This window comes from Ylistrum balloti, unplaced genomic scaffold (genome assembly GCF_031769215.1).
Source record: "Ylistrum balloti isolate Yb309-2 unplaced genomic scaffold, AGI_CSIRO_Ybal_v1 Utg370020, whole genome shotgun sequence".
Lineage (NCBI taxonomy): Eukaryota > Metazoa > Mollusca > Bivalvia > Pectinida > Pectinidae > Ylistrum > Ylistrum balloti.
The window spans coordinates 28,912-51,863 of NW_026782088.1; the positions used below are offsets into that span (position 1 = coordinate 28,912).

The window sequence follows — 22,952 nt, forward strand, 5'->3', positions numbered from 1 at the left end:
AAATAGTGCGACGAAAAATGAATCCTTATTCCATACAAGATGACAAAAACAATAAAGAATGAATTACAAGATCACGATCAAAGTACCTACCGATGTTTCCTACAGAATAAAACAAGATAATCATACGGAAAAACAAAAGTAAAATAGAATGAATTTTGTTCCAGTTTCAAAAAGATGACAAGACACTTTCGGATAATATTGACTCCTTGTAAAAGACTTTAAATTATTAATTATGCACTTATATTTTAGACAAATATTATACTAACCAAACAACGAACAGCATTTTATATTGAAATTGACCGATAGGTTATTTTTAGGATGTGGTAAGCTAATGTTTACATTGTTGTTTCGATATACAGATTGGGAGTTGTTTCCCCTAGCGATCACCTGCTCAGAGGGCGCTTTGAACAGAAAGACATTGCTTACTAGGATTGATTTCGAATTTCACCTATCGTGATGTTTTATTTCAACGTTTATTCATAGGTGTTACTCAAGAAGCAATGATGGTGTCCGCCATTTTATCAAGATTTGTCATGTGAGTATATGAAGTGTATAAACGACCCCATCGGTCGCGGCAGTTATCGAAGGCAGGGTACAAAAGTTGTGTAAGTTTCGGATGAAATAGGGACAACTTGTGAGAATGATAAATCATAAATATGAAAGTAAAAGCAACATTTTTGAATAATCAATCATATGACTAATTAATTAGACTTTCAAGGCCTGCTATTATCCGTGGACAAATTACAGGTACATGTTTATGTTTTCTGAAATGATGAATATACCAAAGAACATACACACGTCGTACAAATAACCCCCCCTCTCTCTCCTTTGTATGAACTAACTGGACCAAATTGTCCATACAAAACTATTTGATATTGATGATAGATATTGATATATATATATATATATATACATATCATATACATGGATATCAGAAAGCAGATGCAGATAGCAGCTGAAGGAACCTTGACCTGCTTCCAACATCGTGTAACTAGGGAATTTCAGGAAAGATTTTCCAGCTATGGCACAAGTATGAAGCTAATATCATCCAGTCATATACCTGAGTGTCATTACAAAGATGGAACATCACTTTATAGAGATGGGAATCAGTTTCACTTTACTTCCTTCATCTCTTATAGAAAACACAAAATCAATACATTTTTTTATTATTTGTTTTCTAAATTTAGTACAACTTTGCACTTTTATAGAAAATGAACACAGGGAGTAGTATCATCAGGTATACCATCTGCCATTTTGATTTGTCTGTATTTTTTTATACCTTGGAAACTACTTGTCACATTGGTTATGTACACACATTACGTAAACAGCCAGTGAAACAGTGTTTTAAAGGTGAACAGTTCATCACTAGGTTGGCTATTTTTGTTGGCATTGCCCAATGAAAACGATCTTAAGAACATATTTTATTGAAGTTACAGAGATACACACTATATATATCAACTGCACTATGATGCCCTAGTATGGAGCTTGTATTGGACAGTAATGGATGAAAAAATTTTGGTAAACCTTCAGACAGTTCAAACAAAAATAAATATAGTCAAACTTCAGTGTTCGAAGTTCAAGGGACTACCAAAAAAACTTTGATACTTCGAGACTTCAAATCATTCATGGTGGGTTATATAGACTTTTTCATGTTCATGGCTATAGTTAATGAAACAATATTTCTACCTTAAAAAACACAACAAATACCAAAACACAAGTTTAAAGCCCCAATATACGTAACATGCACCAAAAATTTAGTGTAAAATCACACATAATTATTGAGATATTTCTCTAAGATGTAGTTAGAATTAAGTTATTCAAACAATAGTTACCATGACTTTGTGCATAAAGTATTAATATATGAGCAGTTGAAACTCGATATTTGTAAACACACACACATTTTAAACACGCCGCCATCGAAATTACGATTGTTGCCGAACCACGTCGGAAAGTTCATGACCTGATCTCCGGAGAGTTGAGGTTTCTACTTATAGAGGAAGCATATGCAGATATGTCTACGGTAAGATTTTGTTTACAAACTTTGTTTGCGAAGTCTTGTTGTAGACTTGAGGTATTCCTGTGATAAACATTCAGTTCTTAGGAAATTATTAGAAGGAATAATTAGTTTAGAAACGATACGGTGCACAATTATAACGTAAAAATTCAGAACTGGCCTGATGTATGATTGGAAAAAAAGGAAGCGACTGGTGGACGTCTGCACTGTGCATGCGCAATGTATGAATTATTGTGGGTCCCACATTGTTTATTTTCCGATTTTTTCAATTTTTATTGAAATTGAAAACAGTTTTATTTTCTTTAATTAAAGGAAAGTATTTGTTTTGTTACATATATTACGGGGAAAATAAGATAAAGTTTTTTTTTTATAGTGATTTTTACGTATATTGGGGCTTTAAATGAAAAGATACATTTTTATCTTAAGACAGACATTTTCATTCATGGAAAAAAAACCATATGATTCAATAGAAATCAATTAGAAATTGATAATGCATGCTTACCTTTACATGCCTGCCTTCATGTCACACAGTATATATATTTTACACATCAATTTTAAATGAAATGACACGCAGCATTAAAGTGGTCTTCAAGTGTTATAGTAATTATTTTAAGACTGCTACATAAGTGTTATAGGCACTAATGAGTTTTAAAGAAAGCAAATTAATAACATAATGTATTCTGTCCAGAAACGACAGCACTAATAAGACACATCTTCAGTCATAGAAATTACAAGAGTGTTTGCCAATATTCTGACAACAGCTAGTCTGAATCATTAAGAGAATGCATGATTGACGAATAAATCAATATATTTCTCATATTTTAATACTTAAAACAAAAAAGAGACACATTGTATCATAAAAATGATTTCCTTAACCTCAAAACACAGAGCCAATGACAGCAAGCTCCCATTGTCAGACAACACTCTTTGTTGAAATGTGTGAAATTTTTGGCACAGGCGAAAATACCTGTACAGTACAGGTCAATGTTTTGTTTGAATGATGAAGTGTCATTGACTGTGTTGTCATATAGCTTTCGGTCTGTGAAAAAACATTGATACATAAAAAAGTTCTATTTATAAAACTTCATAAAGGAGTAAGTTGATAGTAATATATAGGAATAGAATTCAGAACTGGCAAAAAACTTCAATAAATTGAGATGTTTTGAATCATCAAAGTTTGATTATAGAAGTTTCACTGTTTGAATTATACAGAGTTATGCTTGTGAAAGTAAATTAGAGTTCAGACTATTATTGTCAACATTGTCCAAAACCAAGAATAATTATTTGAAAGAGTCATAGGCAAGGCAGGAAACTACAGGTCAGTAATGGCATTTTCATAAAAAAAAGTTGATTGTGAAATGATTATCTTTTGAAACACTGTACTGTAATACATGCATTTTAACTGACTGTTAAGAAATCACAAGTTTTGTTCTTCATCATGTTGAAATTGGCTACGAAGAAATTATGTTAGATTAGCTTGAAAAAAGCACATGTCTGCTTGTGTATGGTGGAAGTTAGTGTTGAAATATCAGTATGCAGAGAGTGGCATTGCTTAAAATCTCTATGACAACAGTACTTATTTATTTGACATAATACATAAGGATAGTTTTGACGTGATTGTCTTATGAGGTCGAATTTGGCATTATAAAATATTTGTTACATCTGAGGCAACCATTTGAAAAATTAAAACAAGGTGAACACCCTGATGTAGTAGATTTCACATCATATAATATTGTTGCATCCTGACCAATAAAGGAGAAGATAGTTCTGCTTTGAATGATGGAGAAAATACAGCTGTTTATGTAGAGTTCCTGGAGGTAACAGGACACGAATGACTATTTGGGAATATATTTCCATCTCGAGTACGTTTAATTGTAAGTAAGGTATGGCCATGAATATTTGTAACTTCAATTTTAGGCCATCAAATAAGTTTATTGACAAAAATAAATAGCGGATTTAACAGAACCCCAATTTTGCAATAAACAAGTATTTTGGGTACTAATAGATGAAGATGAATTTTTCTATATTGCAATTCAATTAAATAATAACTATATAGCTTTTCAAAATCATGTTTAAAGAACTTTATCTCTTGACAATGATTTCATTCACCAATTGCAACTATGGTGTCCTGCATTACATCCAGTTCAGATTGCAAGTCAATGTTACATCTCGGGCATATCATGTAAAAAAAAATAGATACACCTGGCATACACTAGAAAGCTTTAATGTTAAATGAAATGTTATGCAAAGTTTTTTTACATTGAAAATTGTCTATGCACATTTCATCATCAAAATAGTAAATCTATTGCAGAATAGAAAGACGTAACAAAGACACCAAATTTTGTTTGGTGTTATATGTGTCCTTGGAACAACTATCAATATAATATGCCAGGTTCTTCATATCTGCCATATATTAAATGGGGTATTTCTTGTATATTTTAGGTTTTCTTGTGTTACATGATGCTAAGAATAAAACTTATCAGTCACATTTCAGGATGTAATGATGGATGCTAAACTGCATCAAACAATATACCAAACCTCTGTTAAAATTGGTCATATTACTGCACAATATTTCGTTGGTGGTCAATCTTCAACTGTCATTTTATGGTAAAATATATCAAATATTCAATGACTTTTTTTTTTTGTTTATTCCCAATAAGTTCTGTAATTTCAAACAACATTTTCAATAGTTGGACTATATACCCCCCAGTATTCATCTAATGTCTGGTATGTAACATTGGACTTGTATCGTGGCCATTCCAGTATAAGGTCATCTTTTGCATCATAATAGTGCAGACGTACATTAAACAGCTAGAAACCAATCACCTCAAAAATGATGTTTTAAAACATGTAAACCAACGTAGTCGTAATAAGAGATAAATCACTTTTAGTCTCAATGGCCAGACGTAACATGACATGATTTACACAGGTGCTAAATGGTTTAATTTTTTAAAGCAGTTTCAGACGTTTTTTACTACATTTTCTGTTTGAATGTTACATTTAAGACACGAAATGTTACATCCAGGTGCTAATTTTTCAATATGTTATAAATGTAAATTGAGGAATATTTCTGATAAATACATTTCATAAATCTTTTCAATCTTTATCCATTAAACTGTTTCATGACATTAAAAGTCACATATGTCAACATTTCTGCTTGTGAAAACACCACCACTCAAAGACTTAAAATAGAAATTGTAATGCAATTATTTTGTAATATTACAAAATGTTTTGGTAGTTATATCCTTGTTTGAGGAACTTCCAATTGATATATTGATGTTTCAGTCAGCAAACAAGATTTGCAGTTATATTCAAAAGGAGCAAATGTAACATCTATTTTATGATGCTGAATTCCTCCTCTTATCAAAATGTGAAGTGAAAATGTCATGTTCTACTTAGTGTCACATTTTCTTTTGAGAAATGGAACATGACATGACATGAGGTTTCCATTGTATTTGCAGTCTTGTCTTTACGCTTTTTAATACTGAACACAAATAACAATTTAACAGTTGCAACAGTTTTTTTTCTGAATCAATTGTAAAATATCAATGGATATGATAGTAAAACAAATGATAGAAATAAAGACATCTTCTTGTTTAGGTTAAATTACAAAATACATGAGTTTCATGACGCAAACAGTGAAATTTATGAACACTTCTGGACATTTTCGATGAATTCACTTTTCAAAATTGTCATTAATTTTCAATCATTGGTCGACCAATATCTCTTTCTATACTGGTATCATTTGCCCCTTAACACAGTCATGGTACAACCCTTCTGCTGAAATCAAACCAAAGAATAATACATTTAATGTTGTACCTGTATTGGTGTTCAGATCAATTAACTTTGTCAAGTATTGTATTAGTTGATAAAGCCATTATTATGATTTATTGATCACAGAGTCAATTATCAATTTTCATGGGAATATTAATTGTGTATGTATGGGATTTTCAGGAAGGAAGAGGTATTATGTGTGATGATGAATATGAAAGTTGCAGGCATTATACCTTCCAGCAGTCTTCCTTTGAGTGATTAAAACCCATGTTGGGTTCTTGTATACTCGCCTGTTAGTGGTGCATGTCTTTTTCAATATTTGGTTGAATGTAATTGAGATACTTTTAACATTTCTGCCATATTCAGTCATGTTGTCATTGTGGCAGTCATTCCTCCCAATTATACCATGTAGAGGCATGTGGATCAATCAGATCAATGGGATCAGTGACCTACACACTTGATGTCTTAGGGTGATGTCTTCAAGCAGGAGATCTTACTCCAGCCTGCATAATTCTAGATTTACTTGACTTATTGTAATCTGTAAAGAAGTTATGTATTTCACATGAAATGCACAGCATTGCTCGTATACTTTTAATGTTTACAATTTTTTTTTCTACAGTTCTGATTTATAAAATATCACTATAAGGCATAAGCTATTCTAGTACAGTATGCGTTGGGAGAGACACCTAATCACTAAATGTTTAATCATTTTGTTTGCTTTCAATTTATCCAAGCCTATCTAGGCAATCATTACAAACAGTCCTAGAAAGCATATGTGGGTGGTCTAGATATGATGATCTATAGGACCTCTGTGTCATCAGATTGGTCTATGGGCAATAGATATGAGTCAACAGAAGCCAAGTATGTGAAGTTTGATGAAAGTATCCAGTAAAACTTGGTGGTAAAATCAGATATGGCATTGTGGACATTTGATTTAATGACAAGCATGTTGGCAATGATGGTCAGTGATGGGTAATCATTTAGGTTCATCTGATGTGGTCAGTTGAAATTTTTCATAGTCACTCATTGGTACCTTAATATTGTCTCGGGATTTAGCAAAAACATGATTCAGATGATACATAATCAAGATTAATATTCATTCTTATGTTATTTCTAGATAAGTGGGGTGTTTTACATTAAATTCACAAAAATAAAATATTATGTAATCCATTAACTACACCGAAAGTCTATCTGATTTTTAATTGATAATCGTTTATAGCCCGTTACTAGTCATTTTACACATTACTGGTCAGCCTGATCTACATATAATCCTTGTATTGACAACGTTGTGATATATAACCCTGATGTTAACCCCCAGATAATTAAACTATTTTACCAACATCTTTTCATTCTCTACATATTTAGATTTCATTCTCAATCTTAAATATATGAATCTACAACTTCAGGGACGAAGGCAGCCATAGATAAGTTGTTTTTTCCACTGATTTTTTTGGCTCAGGACATTTGAGTCCTGGACTCATGATTTTCCTTTGGGATTTCCTCAAATTTTAGGACCTACTTTATCTCTTAGTAGTGGGACTCCTCATGGAAGTCTTGGAATTGGTGCTCTGGTCTCGCCTGAAACAATCCTTGAAAATTTTTTAATCTTCTACCAGAATTCAGCATTCATTTTCGACAGTGCAACAGCATCGTTGTAACATCAGACCAATACCTTTAAGGTATTTGAAAGTTAAAAGCAGGATATAGGTGTAGAAAGATAAAAACAAAAACTTTTCTCAAATAAATGTTGGAACTTCTTTGAAGTGTACATATTGAAAATTAACATTCAGAATTCAAGTTATTGAATCCTTTGAATTACAAGGATGGTTTATAAATAATACATCATATACAGAGGCTAGATAAAAAATCTTTCTGCTTAATTCCATGAGAAGTATTTTCTTCTTATGTATAAAATGTTCATTCTTGTTTTTATTTTTCCCTTTCTTCTGTATTTTTGATCATTGATAAATTTTAGATATTTAAACTGTGAGCTCTGTGTAATGGTCCCTATTACAATTACAATACTGAGCTCATTCTTGGGGACATGTGTAATGGTCCCTGTCACTATTATAAAACTCATTCTTGGGGACATGTGTAATGGTCCCTGTTAGCTACAATCCTGAGCTCATTCTTGGGGACATGTGTAATGGTCCCTGTTAGTTACAATCCTGAGCTCATTCTTGGGGACATGTGTAATGGTCCCTGTTAGCTACAATCCTGAGCTCATTCTTGGGGACATGTGTAATGGTCCCTGTTAGCTACAATCCTGAGCTCATTCTTGGGGACATGTGTAATGGTCCCTGTTAGCTACAATCCTGAGCTCATTCTTGGGGACATGTGTAATGGTCCCTGTTAGCTACAATCCTGAGCTCATTCTTGGGGACATGTGTAATGGTCCCTGTTACAATTACAACCCTGAGCTCATTCTGAGGGATATATAATCAATGCTTGTTTCAATAACACATTGTTTTGTTTCTCTGTTCCGTTCTTTTTATATAATCTACAGAAACAAACAAAAACTCTCTCTTAAGTTTAGATGGACACACCTCAATGACCAATGTTAAGTGTAAAAATTACTGCATATGAGTATTCAAGCATGAAGACGCAGAACTTCCGGGTGCACCTTTTCCAGATTAACAGTGCATTTCAATATTTTCCCTCCAAAGGGGAATAACTCTTAGAAGTTGGCATTGAGAAAGTTAACAATTTTATGTACATATACTGGGTACTTCGATAAGATAGACAAAATCAAAGCACCTAATGTTATATTGTATTTTGAAACCTGAGTTCAAAATGTATGGAGAAATAAAGATGAAAAGCCACATGTCCAAATTGATAAACTTCATTTTTCATTGTACAATCAGTGCTAGAACATGTATAGTTTTCTGTTAGCAAACTCCGTGCACAGCTGAAACCCGAGTTAGGTAGACTGAGAACATACCTGACTGGTCTCACACAACTTACTTATCAGTTCCCATATTACCATCATGTAGAGAGATGGTAAAAATATTGTTTCCATGGCAATGTTTGATGTGGGCTGTGCTCATTTTCAGAGCTGCAATTGTAAATAATGGTATGATAGAATACATAGAGGTAGGTGGGTGAGTGAAAGTTGGTATCTCCCACACATTTCCAGTGTCTTTGTTTACTATAGACAACTGGTGTTCCCAGTTTCAATGGGGTAATCAACATAATGTTATGAGCCCCTGCCAAGTTGTTAGAAAGTGCAGCTGGAATAATTTGGCTGAGGTTTGATGCTTGGGATACAAGTTGAAGAGGTGGCTGGTTTCATCATTGGTAATTCTGTAGAACATATGACCCAGGGGTTCTACCAAACTTCTACTACACATGCTGTGCTGATCTTGATTTTCGAAATGTGTGGATTTAAACTCTTGGCTCAGTATGACTTGGTTGTAGAAGAGATGGATTGAACAGTGTTTGGATTTGCTTAGACATCTTTAGAATGGCAACCACTGACTCAAACTTTGATCAAAGTTTCTTCTTACTTCTGACGTGATTTTACAAATACTGATCTGTCTGGCAGGATTTGTCACAACAAAGTTGCATTGTGAATTATGAACTGGAAATTGGAGATGATTGAAAGGACAAGATTATATATAGTTACTAAATAGCAGAATATAGGTCAAACAAACATGGACTTTGAAACTGTTTTACAGTAATAAGTAGGTCAAACAAACATGGACTGGTAAAGTTATAGTAGAAAGTAGGTCAAACAAACATGGACTGGTAAAGTAATGATAGAAATTAGGTCAAACAAACATGGATGTGAAACAGAATTTCTGTGGACTGAGAAGTATGGCAGTATTTCACAGCTGAGTCAATAGGACAATTGTGTAATAATCCAGAATGTTTTGCTCCAGTTACCTGAGGAATGTAACCGTTTAAGATGTGTACACAGTAATATGGACCATGAGCCACAGTCACATATCATCCTTAGTTTGCCTAGTATATATACATGTATTATATATGTACTGTTCTTTACCGAAGTTCATGAATCTGTATATCATCATCACAGAGGTGTTGTAGAACTTGCAAAATCTTACTTCCACATTGTAAATAGGATTATTAATATGTTTCATTTTAAGGATATTTATACAGTGTGTAAACAGCAATGGATATATTTAATTACTTGAGTAATTATACAGTGCCATTAGAGGTAATTAACGTATCACGTCACAAGGTAGGATCAGACAGCACCTAAAAAGTCTGTTTTGTGATTTCGTGTTCAAAAATGTATGGATACATACAGGAGAAACCAGTGATACAAACCAATGGATTTATCACTTTATAACAGGATGTCTGGGTTTGACTTATGAATGGTAAAGCCATCAAGTCATGTTTGGTCTGGGGAGATCTGTGGAAACATGTTGACGTCACTTTACACATCAGCGGTGTCTGTGTTAAAACAAGCTATCTATGAAATCCTCAGTCAAACAAGTCCCTACCTTTATACTATTTGTAGATTGGTGTGTGGGACACTGTATCCAGCCTACGCCTCTTACAAGGCCATCCGCACAAAAAATGTTAAGGAATATGTGAGTATTTACCTCATCATTACTCAAAAGAGTGTTTCACAGTGATAGATTGTAATACTGTTAGATAAAAAAATTGTCAAGACTTATTACTCAAAATAGTGTGCTACGGTAATAGATTGTAAGATGGTCAGATAAAAATTGTCGAGACATATTACACAAAATAGAGTGTCATAGTAATAGACCGTAATACTGTAAGTAAAAGAATTGTTAACTTATTCAAAATACCCGGTAATGTGTCACAGTAATAGACTTTAATACAGTCAGATAAAGAAAATATTGCCAAGAAGTAAGTTCCTGATATAAACAAAGATTTTCAGAGCTGATGATGAACATACGAGATATTTATGTCTGCTGACGAAATGGATCAGTTATTAGAAAAATAAGTACCATTTCCAAATTTCTTGTTTTTCAGGTAAAATGGATGATGTACTGGATTGTATTTGCCATTTTCTTGTCAGTGGAGACATTTTCCGATGTGCTTCTATCATGGTATGTATTCAAAGATCTTGTATTTGACGCCTTGATTTTTTTTGTGTTTTCACTGAAATTTTAACAAACGGTCTTGGGCTGACTTAATTTTGGATTTATTTAAGTATCAATAGTGTCATCAGCATTATTTCACTTGAAGCATGCAATACCTCTCATGTACCTGTTGATTTCTATCAAATTTGTCTGATTAACATATAAAGAAACCGGTTACCATCCGTTCTGGATCACCAATGTTTTCTTTCATGAATTTTAAGACAATGGGGTCAGATAGGTCTTAGAAGAAGGGCTTATCACATGCATAGGTTTGATGTGTACTTTGTGTTATTCTGTTTTTTATCTAATTACATTTTTTTCAGGCTTCCATTTTATTACGAGATAAAGATGGTATTTGTGATTTGGATGTTGTCTCCTATTACCAAAGGGTCCAGTTATCTTTACAAGAAGTTTGTACATCCACATTTGGTAAAGAGAGAAAAGGTAAGAATTTCCGTACACTCATTGAGGTTACATGTCTCACAGCTACACTCAGATTGGTAGATGACATTAATTTGGTTACCAAAGTTATTTCTGTACACTCATGGAATTTAAATGTCTCACAGCTACACACAGTATGGTAGATGACATTATTAGGTTTCCAAAGTCATTTCAGTGGGGTTATGTGTCCCAACTCATCACAGACATGACATGAAGCAAGCATTTCTGACAAACTTAAATTTTTGCCGGTCTTCCTCCTCCTGTTTTAAGACTTAAGAACAACATGGTTTTGTTTTTCAGGAAATAGATGAATACATATCCCAGGCAACAAAGCAGGGCTACTCTACTTTAATGAACCTGGGTCAAAGAGGCCTTACCTATGCCACTAATGTGGTGGTGAAAACAGCTATAAAGGTAGGTATAGTGGAACTATACAGGTAATGTACAGGTAGATGGTCAAGTCAAGACCAAAACATTTATACAGGTAGAATGGTCATGAAATGTCAAGACCAAAACATTTATACAGTCTGATGGTCATGAAATGTTAAGGCTAAAACATTTATACAGGTAGATGGTCATGAATTTTGTGTTGTGTTGTATAAACAGTGTAGTACATATTACATGTTCATTTCTTTCAATCTCGGGGGTAAAAATGTAAACAATTTTCTTTTTTAAACTAACTACCAAAGAACAGAAAAAAAGGAAAATATTGAAGCCAACTTGGATTATGAATTCTGGTTAATTACTTTAATATGGTGCACAAACCAGGTACTAAACTTAGATGATGAACTACAGTAATGAAGCTTGAATTAGTAGGAAACAATTGACCTATTTTTGTGGTGATAACAATGATTTACCATTCCTTTTTTTCGTTTTTCTAAAGGGGCAGTCTACCCTTGTAGAACATGTACGTAAGAGTTATAGCACCAACGATCTAAGAGTTCCCGACGACTCTCAGAACGCTGCTGGAAATCTGATGGATAGTGACGAGGAATTCGGTGAGTGAAGCCTTAAAGTTTGTATGGCTCTCACTCAAGCATTCATAATGACAGAGAAAATACATTTATACATAATAGAGGGCCATTACAGAATGATATAAACATTGGCAGTGGGATATACAACATTTGTAGTAACAGTGTTTTCAGTTTTAGACAGTAGAATTGCTTTGAAGCATGTATATATGACAACACAGTGTGTCTTAAGATTTTGATTGAATATCATTTGACTTACTGATCATTCCTCAGCTTTTGACAGATTTAATCTTGGTTTGAAAGATAATAGGCTGTCTCACTGGCATATCATTCTATCATATGATTGCTTTGTTGTTTAGTAAATATACTCATGTGATATTTTTACATCTTACATACGTAATATAGCTTATTGTGACGTCATCTTAGATAATGGGAAAACACGCAGCTGTGTGGCGTAACAATGATGAACATAGATATTGAGCAGACATGACTTTGTTTGACATATAAATGTCAGTTTCTGCCATATTTGCCATTTTATTGCTCATTTACTTAAAAGGAAATTAAATTTGTTTCCATTTCATATGTGATTTATGAAACTAATCACAAATCTCTCATTTGAGCTTGTCTAAAAAATAAAAAACAAATTTACCTATCAGCCTGAAACTTATGTAATACAGGACCTGGTGTATATTATCATATGTTTGTTTGGACTAATTTACTTGCAAGTTGCATTTGAAAGTACAACATTAATCTCACATATATGTTATTAGTAGTTTAGATCATATCTAACATTCCAATTTTTTTTTTTTTTGTTTGATTTAGATATACAAGATGAGAACATTAACGGTAATAGTTTAACACTGCGGCCATACCTCAGTTGGTTTACTCATCTCGCATGCTACCTCACAGCCCTAATTCTGTACTAAAACTGCTTTCTTTAAAAATAGGTTATTACATACATTTTATGTGAATTTGTTTATTTTGATCTTTTAATAATGAATAAGAACCCTTATTAACATTGTTTAAAATCCCATCACCATAATAGTATACGTTTATCTGTAACAAGTTTCACTGCTGCTAACATTATACAGAACTACTAGTAGGAAAAAAGAGGAAGTAAATAGGCTGATAGGATACATATACAGTGTTCAATTTCTGATAGAGGTAATCACCAATCACAAACATCTATCAGATATTTACCGTAGGTTCTGAAATGTTAAAAAAATGCTCATCACTACCATTTATCATTTAATCCGATGTTTGCCTGAAGTGCTGTGTCACTTCCTTCTGTACCAATAAACAAGTATTGAAGTTGAGAGTCATTGTTTCAGGTCATAGCCATCTGATATATTAACAATATTTACAATCTTGTAAATTCAGAAAAAAATTGATTAGCAAATCTATCAAAATTTGCATGTATACTGAAGACATGTTTTATAATAACATAGAAGAGCTTTTGTCAGAGGTCAGTAAAAAGTACTGGTAGAGATTTATCAAGATCCAGTATACTTTTGGTTCATTATTTCATTTTTGCAGTGCCCTTGTCAACATGTTTTTATCAGATTTTAATAATAAAGGCCCTTTTCTGTGTATCCTAAACCCTTTCTATCCCCTGGAATCATACAACTTGGTCCTACAACAATGCATGATGACTCCCATCCTGGTTAATGGCTCATTCCGTTTTGATACCCGGGTTTGTAGAAACTGGTTCTTAATTCTTAAAAATGAGATAGGGATTGAATAATTAAACAAAGAATGATTATCTCTAGGAATATAGTTTAGTGGTTATGTTGACCTAACACAATTTCTGTTTTTAGAACTTGGAAGTTGAGTGTATTCCACTCTATTGTATTACAAGTGAATCATAGAAACAAGAAATCTGTTTCACTTACAAAGTTTTATTGAAAACATATCCAAACTTCTACCATCTTCCCTTTCATCTTTTGCCTTATAATTCATTACACCTGTTGGCGTTATGGTTATAGAGGAACGACTTTCTCAAGATAACAGAGAGATAGAGAGGAGGAAAGAGAAGAGAAAATTACACAGAAGTACGAGTGATGTCACAGATAGCCGGTCTGTTAGACCACAGAAAGCTTCAGGTACTAAGTCCTCTAAACTATCAATGATTCTGAATGATATCTCTCCCTGTAAATTTTGACAGGTTTAAATGTATCACTCCCTGTAAACTTTGATAAGTTTAAATTTATCACTCCCTGTAAACTGTGCCAGGTTTGCATGTATCATTACCTGTATACTATGACAGGTTTACATGTATCACTTCCTGTAAACTTTGATCGGTTTAGATGTATCACTCCCTGTAAATCTTGACAGGTTTACATGTATCACTTCCTGTAAATTTTGACAGGTTTAGATGTATCACTCCCTGTAAACTTTGATAGGTTTAAATGTATCACTCCCTGTAAACTTTGATAGGTTTACATGTATCACTCCCTGTATACTATGACAGATTTACAGGTATCACTCCCTGTAAATCTTGACAGGTTTACATGTATCACTCCCTGTAAACTTTGATCGGTTTAAATGTGTCACTCACTGTAAACTTTGATAGGTGTAAATGTATCACTCACTGTAAACTTTGATAGGTTTACATGTATCACTCCCTGTGAACTTTGATAGGTTTACATGTATCACTCCCTATAAACTTTGATCGGTTTAAATGTATCACTCCCTGTAAATCTTGACAGGTTTACATATATCACTCCCTGTAAATCTTGACAGGTTTAAATGTATCACTCCCTGTAAACTTTGATAGGTTTACATGTATCACTCCCTGTAAACTTTGATAGGTTTACATGTATCACTCCCTGTAAACTTTGATAGGTTTAAATGTATTACTCCCTGTAAATCTTGACAGGTTTACATGTATCACTCCCTGTAAACTTTGATCAGTTTGAATGTATCACTCCCTGTAAATCTTGACAGGTTTACATGTATCACTTCCTGTAAATCTTGACAGGTTTAAATGTATCACTCCCTGTAAACTTTGTAAACTGTGCCAGGTTTGCATGTATCATTACCTGTATTTGACAGATTTAATGTATCACTCCCTGTAAACAGGTTTACATGTATCACTCCCTGTAAAATTTGATAGGTTTAAATGTATCACTCACTGTAAACTTTGATAGGTTTAAATGTATCACTCTGTAAACTTTGATAGGTTTACATGTAAACTTTGATAGGTTTACATGTATCACTCCCTGTAAATCTTGATAGGTTTAAATGTATTACTCACTGTAAACTTTGATAGGTTTACATGTATCACTCCCTGTAAACTTTGATAGGTTTACATGTATCACTCCCTGTAAACTTTGATAGGTTTACATGTATCACTCCCTGTAAACTTTGATAGGTTTAAATGTATCACTCACTGTAAACTGTGCCAGGTTTGCATGTATCATTACCTGTATACTATGACAGATTTACATGTATCACTCCCTGTAAATCTTGACAGGTTTACATGTATCACTCCCTGTAAACTTTGATCGGTTTAAATGTATCACTCACTGTAAACTTTGATAGGTTTACATGTATAACTTTGATAGGTTTACATGTATCACTCCCTATAAACTTTGACCGTTTAAATGTATCACTCCCTGTAAACTTTGATAGGTTTACATGTATCACTCCCTGTAAACTTTGATAGGTTTACATGTATCACTCCCTGTAAACTTTGATAGGTTTACATGTATCACTCCCTGTAAATCTTGACAGGTTTACATGTATCACTCCCTGTAAACTATTTGATAGATGTCTTAAACATTCTTTGTCATCAGGTCTTTCGAAGTTAGAGGAAGAGGAGGAAGAAGAACAGATCTCATATACAGAAGAAGTCTATTATACAGAAAGCTACTATAGTCCAAAGGATGTAAGTGTTATTCAGTGTCAAGGCCAAAAACACACTTACCTCATCTCTCCTATACACACACACAGTACAGGAGTTTTTGTACTAACTGCTTTGTGTGTCTGTCCATTGTAAAAAGTTCTGTGAGAGTAATCTCGTCAACTTTTCAACTTAATTGTTTCAGTTGAATTATCTTGACCAAGTATAAAGGTCTCTAGTCGTGATACTATAATATAAAGTAATGATAATTTTAGAGTTATTGTTTTACACTAACATAGTAATAACTCAATACAAAGAAAATGTGATCCAATATTCAGCTAATTGTTGGCAGTCTTTCAGGGATGAATTCCTAATGGAACTCATAGTCCAGTTCCTAAACCGTTATCAAAGTTAACGGTATGACCAGACAATCAACATCTGTCACAAGTTGTTAATTATAGATCCTGCTGAACTTTCTGACAGATGTTGTCTGGTCATATCTACCATTAACATTCTCAAGTTAGGTAAAGATAAATTTTAGATTTTTCTTGTGTGAATGATATACAGAAATGAGATTGAAAAATATAGGAGATAAGATGAGAACCACACATGGAATAAAGACAGATATAGCAGTAGTGTAATAGAATCACACCTAATCACAATTCACTTGACATTACTTCATTTTCTTTGTTTAATACATTATGGATACTTTACAGTGATAATGAAAATGGAACACTTTTTTATGGGCAACATAAGTTGAACATTACAAAGTGTGGTTTGGACTAGCCGTCTTTCTGCTTTTTGTGTGTGACACGTGTTCTATGTTTGGTAAGCTTGTTTAGATAAAGGAATACTAGACATGCTTAGTTTGGGCTTTATTGTTATTGTTTCAGCACAAGAATGATCCATATGGAACGCTACCTCGCACTCGAGCTAGAACAAGAGCAAAGCTTCATCAGTGATTACAACGCTTCCAGAAAACACTGTACTGAAACTATCAGGGACAACTGTCCCTACAGAACAGTAACCCGAAATAGCTGTAAACAGCAACAATAATAACATATTATTTATATCTCTGTCGATGATGTTTCATCAATAGCTTTAACTACATTACATTTGATATGAGTGTATGAATATAATGCAATTTCTCACATAAAAATTATATTGAAATTCAAACCACAAATAAAAGAATGGCATTTTTATCCTCATACATAAAGAAACAGATAGAAGAACTTTTTGCCGTCTGCCTGAAACTTTATATATATATTTTAAGGGTACATTATGTGAAGACCAAGCAAAATATAATGATGGCTGCAGTAAAACATAGCAACATTGTGATATGATGTGATATAGAATGAATTAAAAAAAAAAGAAGTACATGTAAACATGGCCCTGATACAAACATTTTTCTGATGTCAATACCAAGTACTGAAAATGATGTCATATATAGGGATTGTGCTTCTGTCATGCCTATGGTTAGACCACTCCACAGCATATCACCCGTCAGCCATTCATACCTATGTACTGCTCAATGTTATAGAGGAATTCCAAGCAAAGCCTCAGGATCATAGACTTCAGTCCAAACTCCAAAAAATTGAAAATTTAAATGTTTTTAATGCTCAAGTCCAGAGTCACAATCTACATGAAAGTTAAATCACTTTCTTATGGAAAAAGAACACAAAATTTTAACATGTTTAGATTCAGACTGAAGTCTTAATGTATTAATGCTCAAAAGCTAATACACTGGTAACAGGATTTGTGTATAAAGGCCTTGCATTAAGGTTGCCAAGGTGATGGAGCATATTTTGTACTGGACCAGGATGACTGTTGTGTTGTTGACGTGGTAATATAATTACTGTTGATGGAAGTTTTTGTGAGGTTCTGTTTTTGTGGTATTTTTCGTAACTGTCAATTTTGCATGAAAACTAACCTTAACAAAAATGAATTGTTATTTCGTACTGCTCCAGATCTAAGCTTTTTTTTCACTGATTATATGTTAAAATTCAGCTTGACTGAATGTTTGTGATCTAAGACACTTTTACATTTACAGTTTGTAAAAGCATAATATCATGTAAACACATTACCAAAAAGATTGTATATATCATCATTTTCTAACACAAATATCTAAATATCTCACAATTTCTTTAAAGATGTGATTTTTAAGAGAGCAAGTGATGTTTATGAAGTGTTTTTGCAGGGTGCTCCTAAACAAAGTGGAAGAAAGAAACATCAAAATTTCCTTAAGACACAGGAAGCAAAAACCTGAATGACCAATTACAACACTAATGTTAACCTGGATTTATGATGGGATATATCTACCACTGTATACTGATCATCTTATAAATTGAATATTACACCTGAGGAGCTGTCATTTCTCAAATATACCTGTAATTGCTGATCAGACTGATGGTTTGTTGGTATAGAGCAGTTCTCAGTTTTGTTTTATGCATTCCTATAAGGGTATGAATGTGACAAAATATGGTGTGGATACCGTAAACAAATTTATGGTGACTGTAATCAGTTTTCTATACTTCATGTGGTTGTAGTAGACTAAAAGAAAAGGAAATTGTATCAATTTTGATTTCGCTATAAACAGGTATCTTTTCTGTATTAATATGATACAGGTAAGGACTTATTAAAATTGATTTGTTTACATTTTAAACCAGAAGAACATGACAATATAGAGGACTCAGTGTAATTTTAATATTGTAGGTAAAAGGTTCTTATTTACACGAGAGAAACATTTTAATAGTTATACTTTCCACATGTAATGCAAGACAATAGGATGTAATTATCTCCCTTTGTTCCTCAAAAAGTTTGGTAGATGATAGATAGTATGTGGAAGTCCTTTGTGAATATGAGAGTTTATGTATTTTCTATGTGTATGAATGTTTCAAATTTGGTTCATAGGAGTTAATAATGGTTGATCTCTCTTTTTTTTCTTTTCCTTTTTCTTCATTTTTTGGTTTTTAAATTTGACAATATATTACCTGACAAAACATGTTACCTAAACATTTTTTCTATACTACTTTTTTTAAAACTATTTTGCTGGTTCATCATAGTATGTTGATAATTTCTTCAATATTTTCACAAATTTAGTATCAAATACACTACAGATGACATAGATTTAATGTTTTGAGGATGGAAAACCCATTGAAACCTTTTTTCCCGTTTTCACTTGCCTAATATGTTATAAGATGACTTCAAATGTAGCAAACAATGCAGTATTTATAAAAATATATATATAATGAGATTTTTACCTACTTTGCTGATCATTTTTGTACAGTATAGTGTATAGAATGATATTGAAATGAGTTTGTTAATCATCTGTTGATTTTCCTCTGTAAATGATTTCATTCTTCTAATAACATATCTCTATGGAATCTATTTTCTGCATATAGATATTTGTAAATCTGATTTGGTTGTTAACATTTTATATTTTGCCTTATATGCTTACTAATGAGCTGGATATTTTTAAAAAAAAACCAAATTGTTTGTGATGCATAAGTATAATTTTAATCCTCCTCATTTATTCTGGCACCTTGTACAGTCTAGAAATAAGTTGGTGATCTATAAGTGAGAGTGTAGGTAGGTGCTATTGTTGTAAGGTACATTTTAAATTATTATTTCTGTATTGTTGTGGGTCCATTAACGATGTGATCACATGAGTCTTCTTCCCAACACAGGATATTAAATACCATAAATGTGTGTTTTTTCAACATAAACAGTCTCATTAGCATCCTAGTCATTGAAATTATCTTTATTAAATATAATACCAAAATTGAAAGTTAATACTGTATTTTTAAATGTAAAAGATACTAAACTTTATACACATGCCATAGAAGTTTAATTCTGTAGGTTTAGTTTAAACCAGTGATGAAAAAAGAAGGCATCATATTTTCCAAGTTAAATTACTAAACATGTACATGTATATGATACCATCATTAGTATTTAATTGGACTAAGTAAGTACCAACAATTCATGACCATACTGACCATGTTTAGTCCTCACTTCTTTTTTTTTTGCTATGTGTTTTTGATTATTTGCTCAATATAATCTTGTATTTTATTTTGCACATTTGTTTTTTGACAATAATCTTTATATAAACAAACACCTTCTATAATCACTTAAACACATGGGAAGGGAGCATTTTTCTGGTATTCTCTCTATGATAGGCTTATTCTGTTATATTATACATAGATTAAGGAAATAATTCAGGAAATGTACGTATTACATAATTTAAAGAGGAGGCTTCCATTACATTTAGCATGCATTTTTTTAATGTTCTTTTTTGTTTTTGTGTTTTTGTTTTTTTTTTCCTTTTTGATTTCAATGATTTTCCCCATATGACACGTGTTTAAGGTTTTAGTTTCCCTATCACAAAACACATTCCAGCAGCTTGAACGACTCTATATCTGTCCTTATACAATCATGCATTGTTCTCACCACATTTGCTTCTATAACTGACTGAATCTCAGGACATGTTTATCACTCTTAATTTTGTTGACATTCACTGTTAGAAATGGAAATTTAAATTTAGTGTGCTGTGTACAGATGTGATCATTGAAATTAGCAATTTCTAATGTTTTCCTTAATGAATTGTTGTTCTTATTTTGAATACCTATCTTGTACGTTATACTTTAAAACCTTAAACATCATCATAATGTCTTTATTTCAAATAACATAATTTTGCTATAAACTTTTTAAAAAATCTCTAAAACTGGTACATCAGGAGAGATACTTTTTGGTTTAGTTTATGTTGACTAAAAGTCACTTGTGTTCGGAAGTGTGAGATAATCAAAAGATTTTATTTAATGATGTTGGAAACAAGACCTTCATTTCGCTGAGACTGTCTCTATTATCTCCACATGATTGAGGCTGTTCTGAAAAAACAAGTTAAGGGATACATTTTATCTTCTGTCCTTTGTTTTCTCTGAAAGTAATTTTATAGTGACTCTGGCGTGGATATACAAGTATTATGAAAGTCAGCATGAACTAGTCTAGAGAAGTGAACGCTAAATGTATGTTGTAATATATAGCATTAACAAAGCTCCAATACAGCCATATTCTCAACAGTGTTTTTCTTTTTCTTCGTAGTATGTTTTCAAAAGAGAAAACGATGTTATAAAAGATAAATATTGTTGGTGAAGCATGTGTTGCCTATATATACTGAGATTGTTTATTTTTTGTAAGGGATGTTGCATAATGAAGTAAAAGTGTGGTCTTTCATTGCCATTGTTATTTGCCAATGCTGTGTCTTCCATCTTGTGTATGAAGTTAAGGCCGTTGTGCTAGTATAGGGTAGTTTTGTACAGGTCTGGCAATAAGGTGTAAACTTAAATCTTTGTCAAAGGAGTTGCTTCCCTTCAAATATATTCAAGAAAAATTGTGAAAAAAAAACACTTTTTTCTGATTTTATGAGTAATGATAGCAAATATAGTGATGACCTTTGACATTTTAAAACATTGTTACTGACTTTGATCAGGATTATTATTAATTGTTCAAGTTTTATAAGATTTAATTGAAATACTATAAGTATACTTATCAAAGTTGTACTGATTTGCTTTAGTATGTATGCACAGGGAAACATCTGTCTTATTCCGTTAAATAGGGAGATGTAACATTATCCCGTTTCTGGTACATGGTTGTAAATCTTACTGTGCTGACATAAATATGCTTATTGTATCTTGTTCATATTGGATAAGTAGTTACCCAGTGTTTATATACCTGTAATACATGAAATGGAAGCACTGTTGTATTAGAATCAGTTGTTTTCATTTCACTGTAAATTGTTGTAAGCTTACAGAGGACCAGAGTATAGTGATATGGGGATCAGTGTAAACATAACTTTGGTGTATTTTGGATCCTCACAGGGTAGTTTCTGGTATAGCATATCAGAAACCAGCATATCACAAGTCTAGAGATGGGAATGGAAAGAAAAATGTGAACTGAAGTCACAATTTTTTTGAACAGGTTGTGTGTTTTGGTTTTTAATATTCAACTCTTGATCATTTAGCTTTAAAGGTAGAAGATCATTAGAACAAAGACATATCAGCATTTCTTATAAAAACATTTCTTCGTGTCAACTTCTGATACAGAAAAACCATAGCATTCCCCTCCCCCAACTCAAAATCATTGTCTTTGCAAAATTTGAAGCCTGTCAAGTTGCAATAATTTTTGTTGGTTTCCACCCCCCTTTAAATCAACTTCTTTTGTATCACATTTAACAATTTTTCTATATTCCTTGCTGTGATAAAACCTTTTCACACAGAAGATAACCCCATGGACTAGTGTTGTGACCTGCAGTTGACCCTTGACCTTTGTGATATGTACATATTGAAGGACTTGTATGATCAAGTGCCTGTTTTTATAATGCAATGTTTCAGAAGTCTAGTTATAAGTGTCAGGAGATCTCAAGAGACCTGGGAGCACCCCCAGTTTAAATACTGCATGCAGATATTTCTGATGAAGCCAGGATTGTATCATGTACCCACATCAAGAACAGTGAACATCTAGCTTAATTACTTACCAATATACTTAATCATAATGCATCAAGCTTATTACTCTCATCTCCTAAGAAAAAGAATAAAAATATTAAAGAAATAACTATTACATGTCTACATTGGATTGATGTGTTAAATTTGCCTGGCACATTCATTTTTTATTATTTCTTGGTATTGGGTTGAACAGGAGTGACACACTAAGCATACATTGTAATCAGCACCATGCTTTTAAGCTATATAACTCTGTTGAATATAATTGTACGGGTGCTTGAGGGATTCATTTTCTATAAATATTAGTGAAATAAATGCAACAATCTTGTTTTAAAA

The 22,952-nt window shown here is 32.7% G+C and overlaps 1 protein-coding gene across 3 annotated transcripts; it reads left to right on the forward strand.

The window, feature by feature from the left end:
• The first annotated feature begins 450 nt into the window (after positions 1 to 450).
• On the forward strand, positions 451 to 22,952 carry LOC132548613 (receptor expression-enhancing protein 1-like). Of its 3 annotated transcripts, XM_060212486.1 has the most exons (10): positions 451 to 535; positions 10,272 to 10,344; positions 10,757 to 10,833; positions 11,190 to 11,310; positions 11,608 to 11,721; positions 12,191 to 12,305; positions 13,101 to 13,124; positions 14,264 to 14,380; positions 16,076 to 16,167; positions 17,016 to 22,952. In XM_060212486.1, the coding sequence occupies exons 1-10, from the start codon at positions 501 to 503 to the stop codon at positions 17,082 to 17,084; spliced, it is 837 nt and encodes a 278-aa protein (XP_060068469.1). In that variant the 5' UTR covers positions 451 to 500; the 3' UTR covers positions 17,085 to 22,952. The 3 variants fall into 3 exon arrangements, with proteins under 3 accessions (XP_060068469.1, XP_060068467.1, XP_060068468.1); XM_060212484.1 differs by lacking the exon at positions 451 to 535 and having other exon boundaries at positions 8,978 to 10,344; XM_060212485.1 differs by lacking the exons at positions 451 to 535; positions 13,101 to 13,124 and having other exon boundaries at positions 8,978 to 10,344.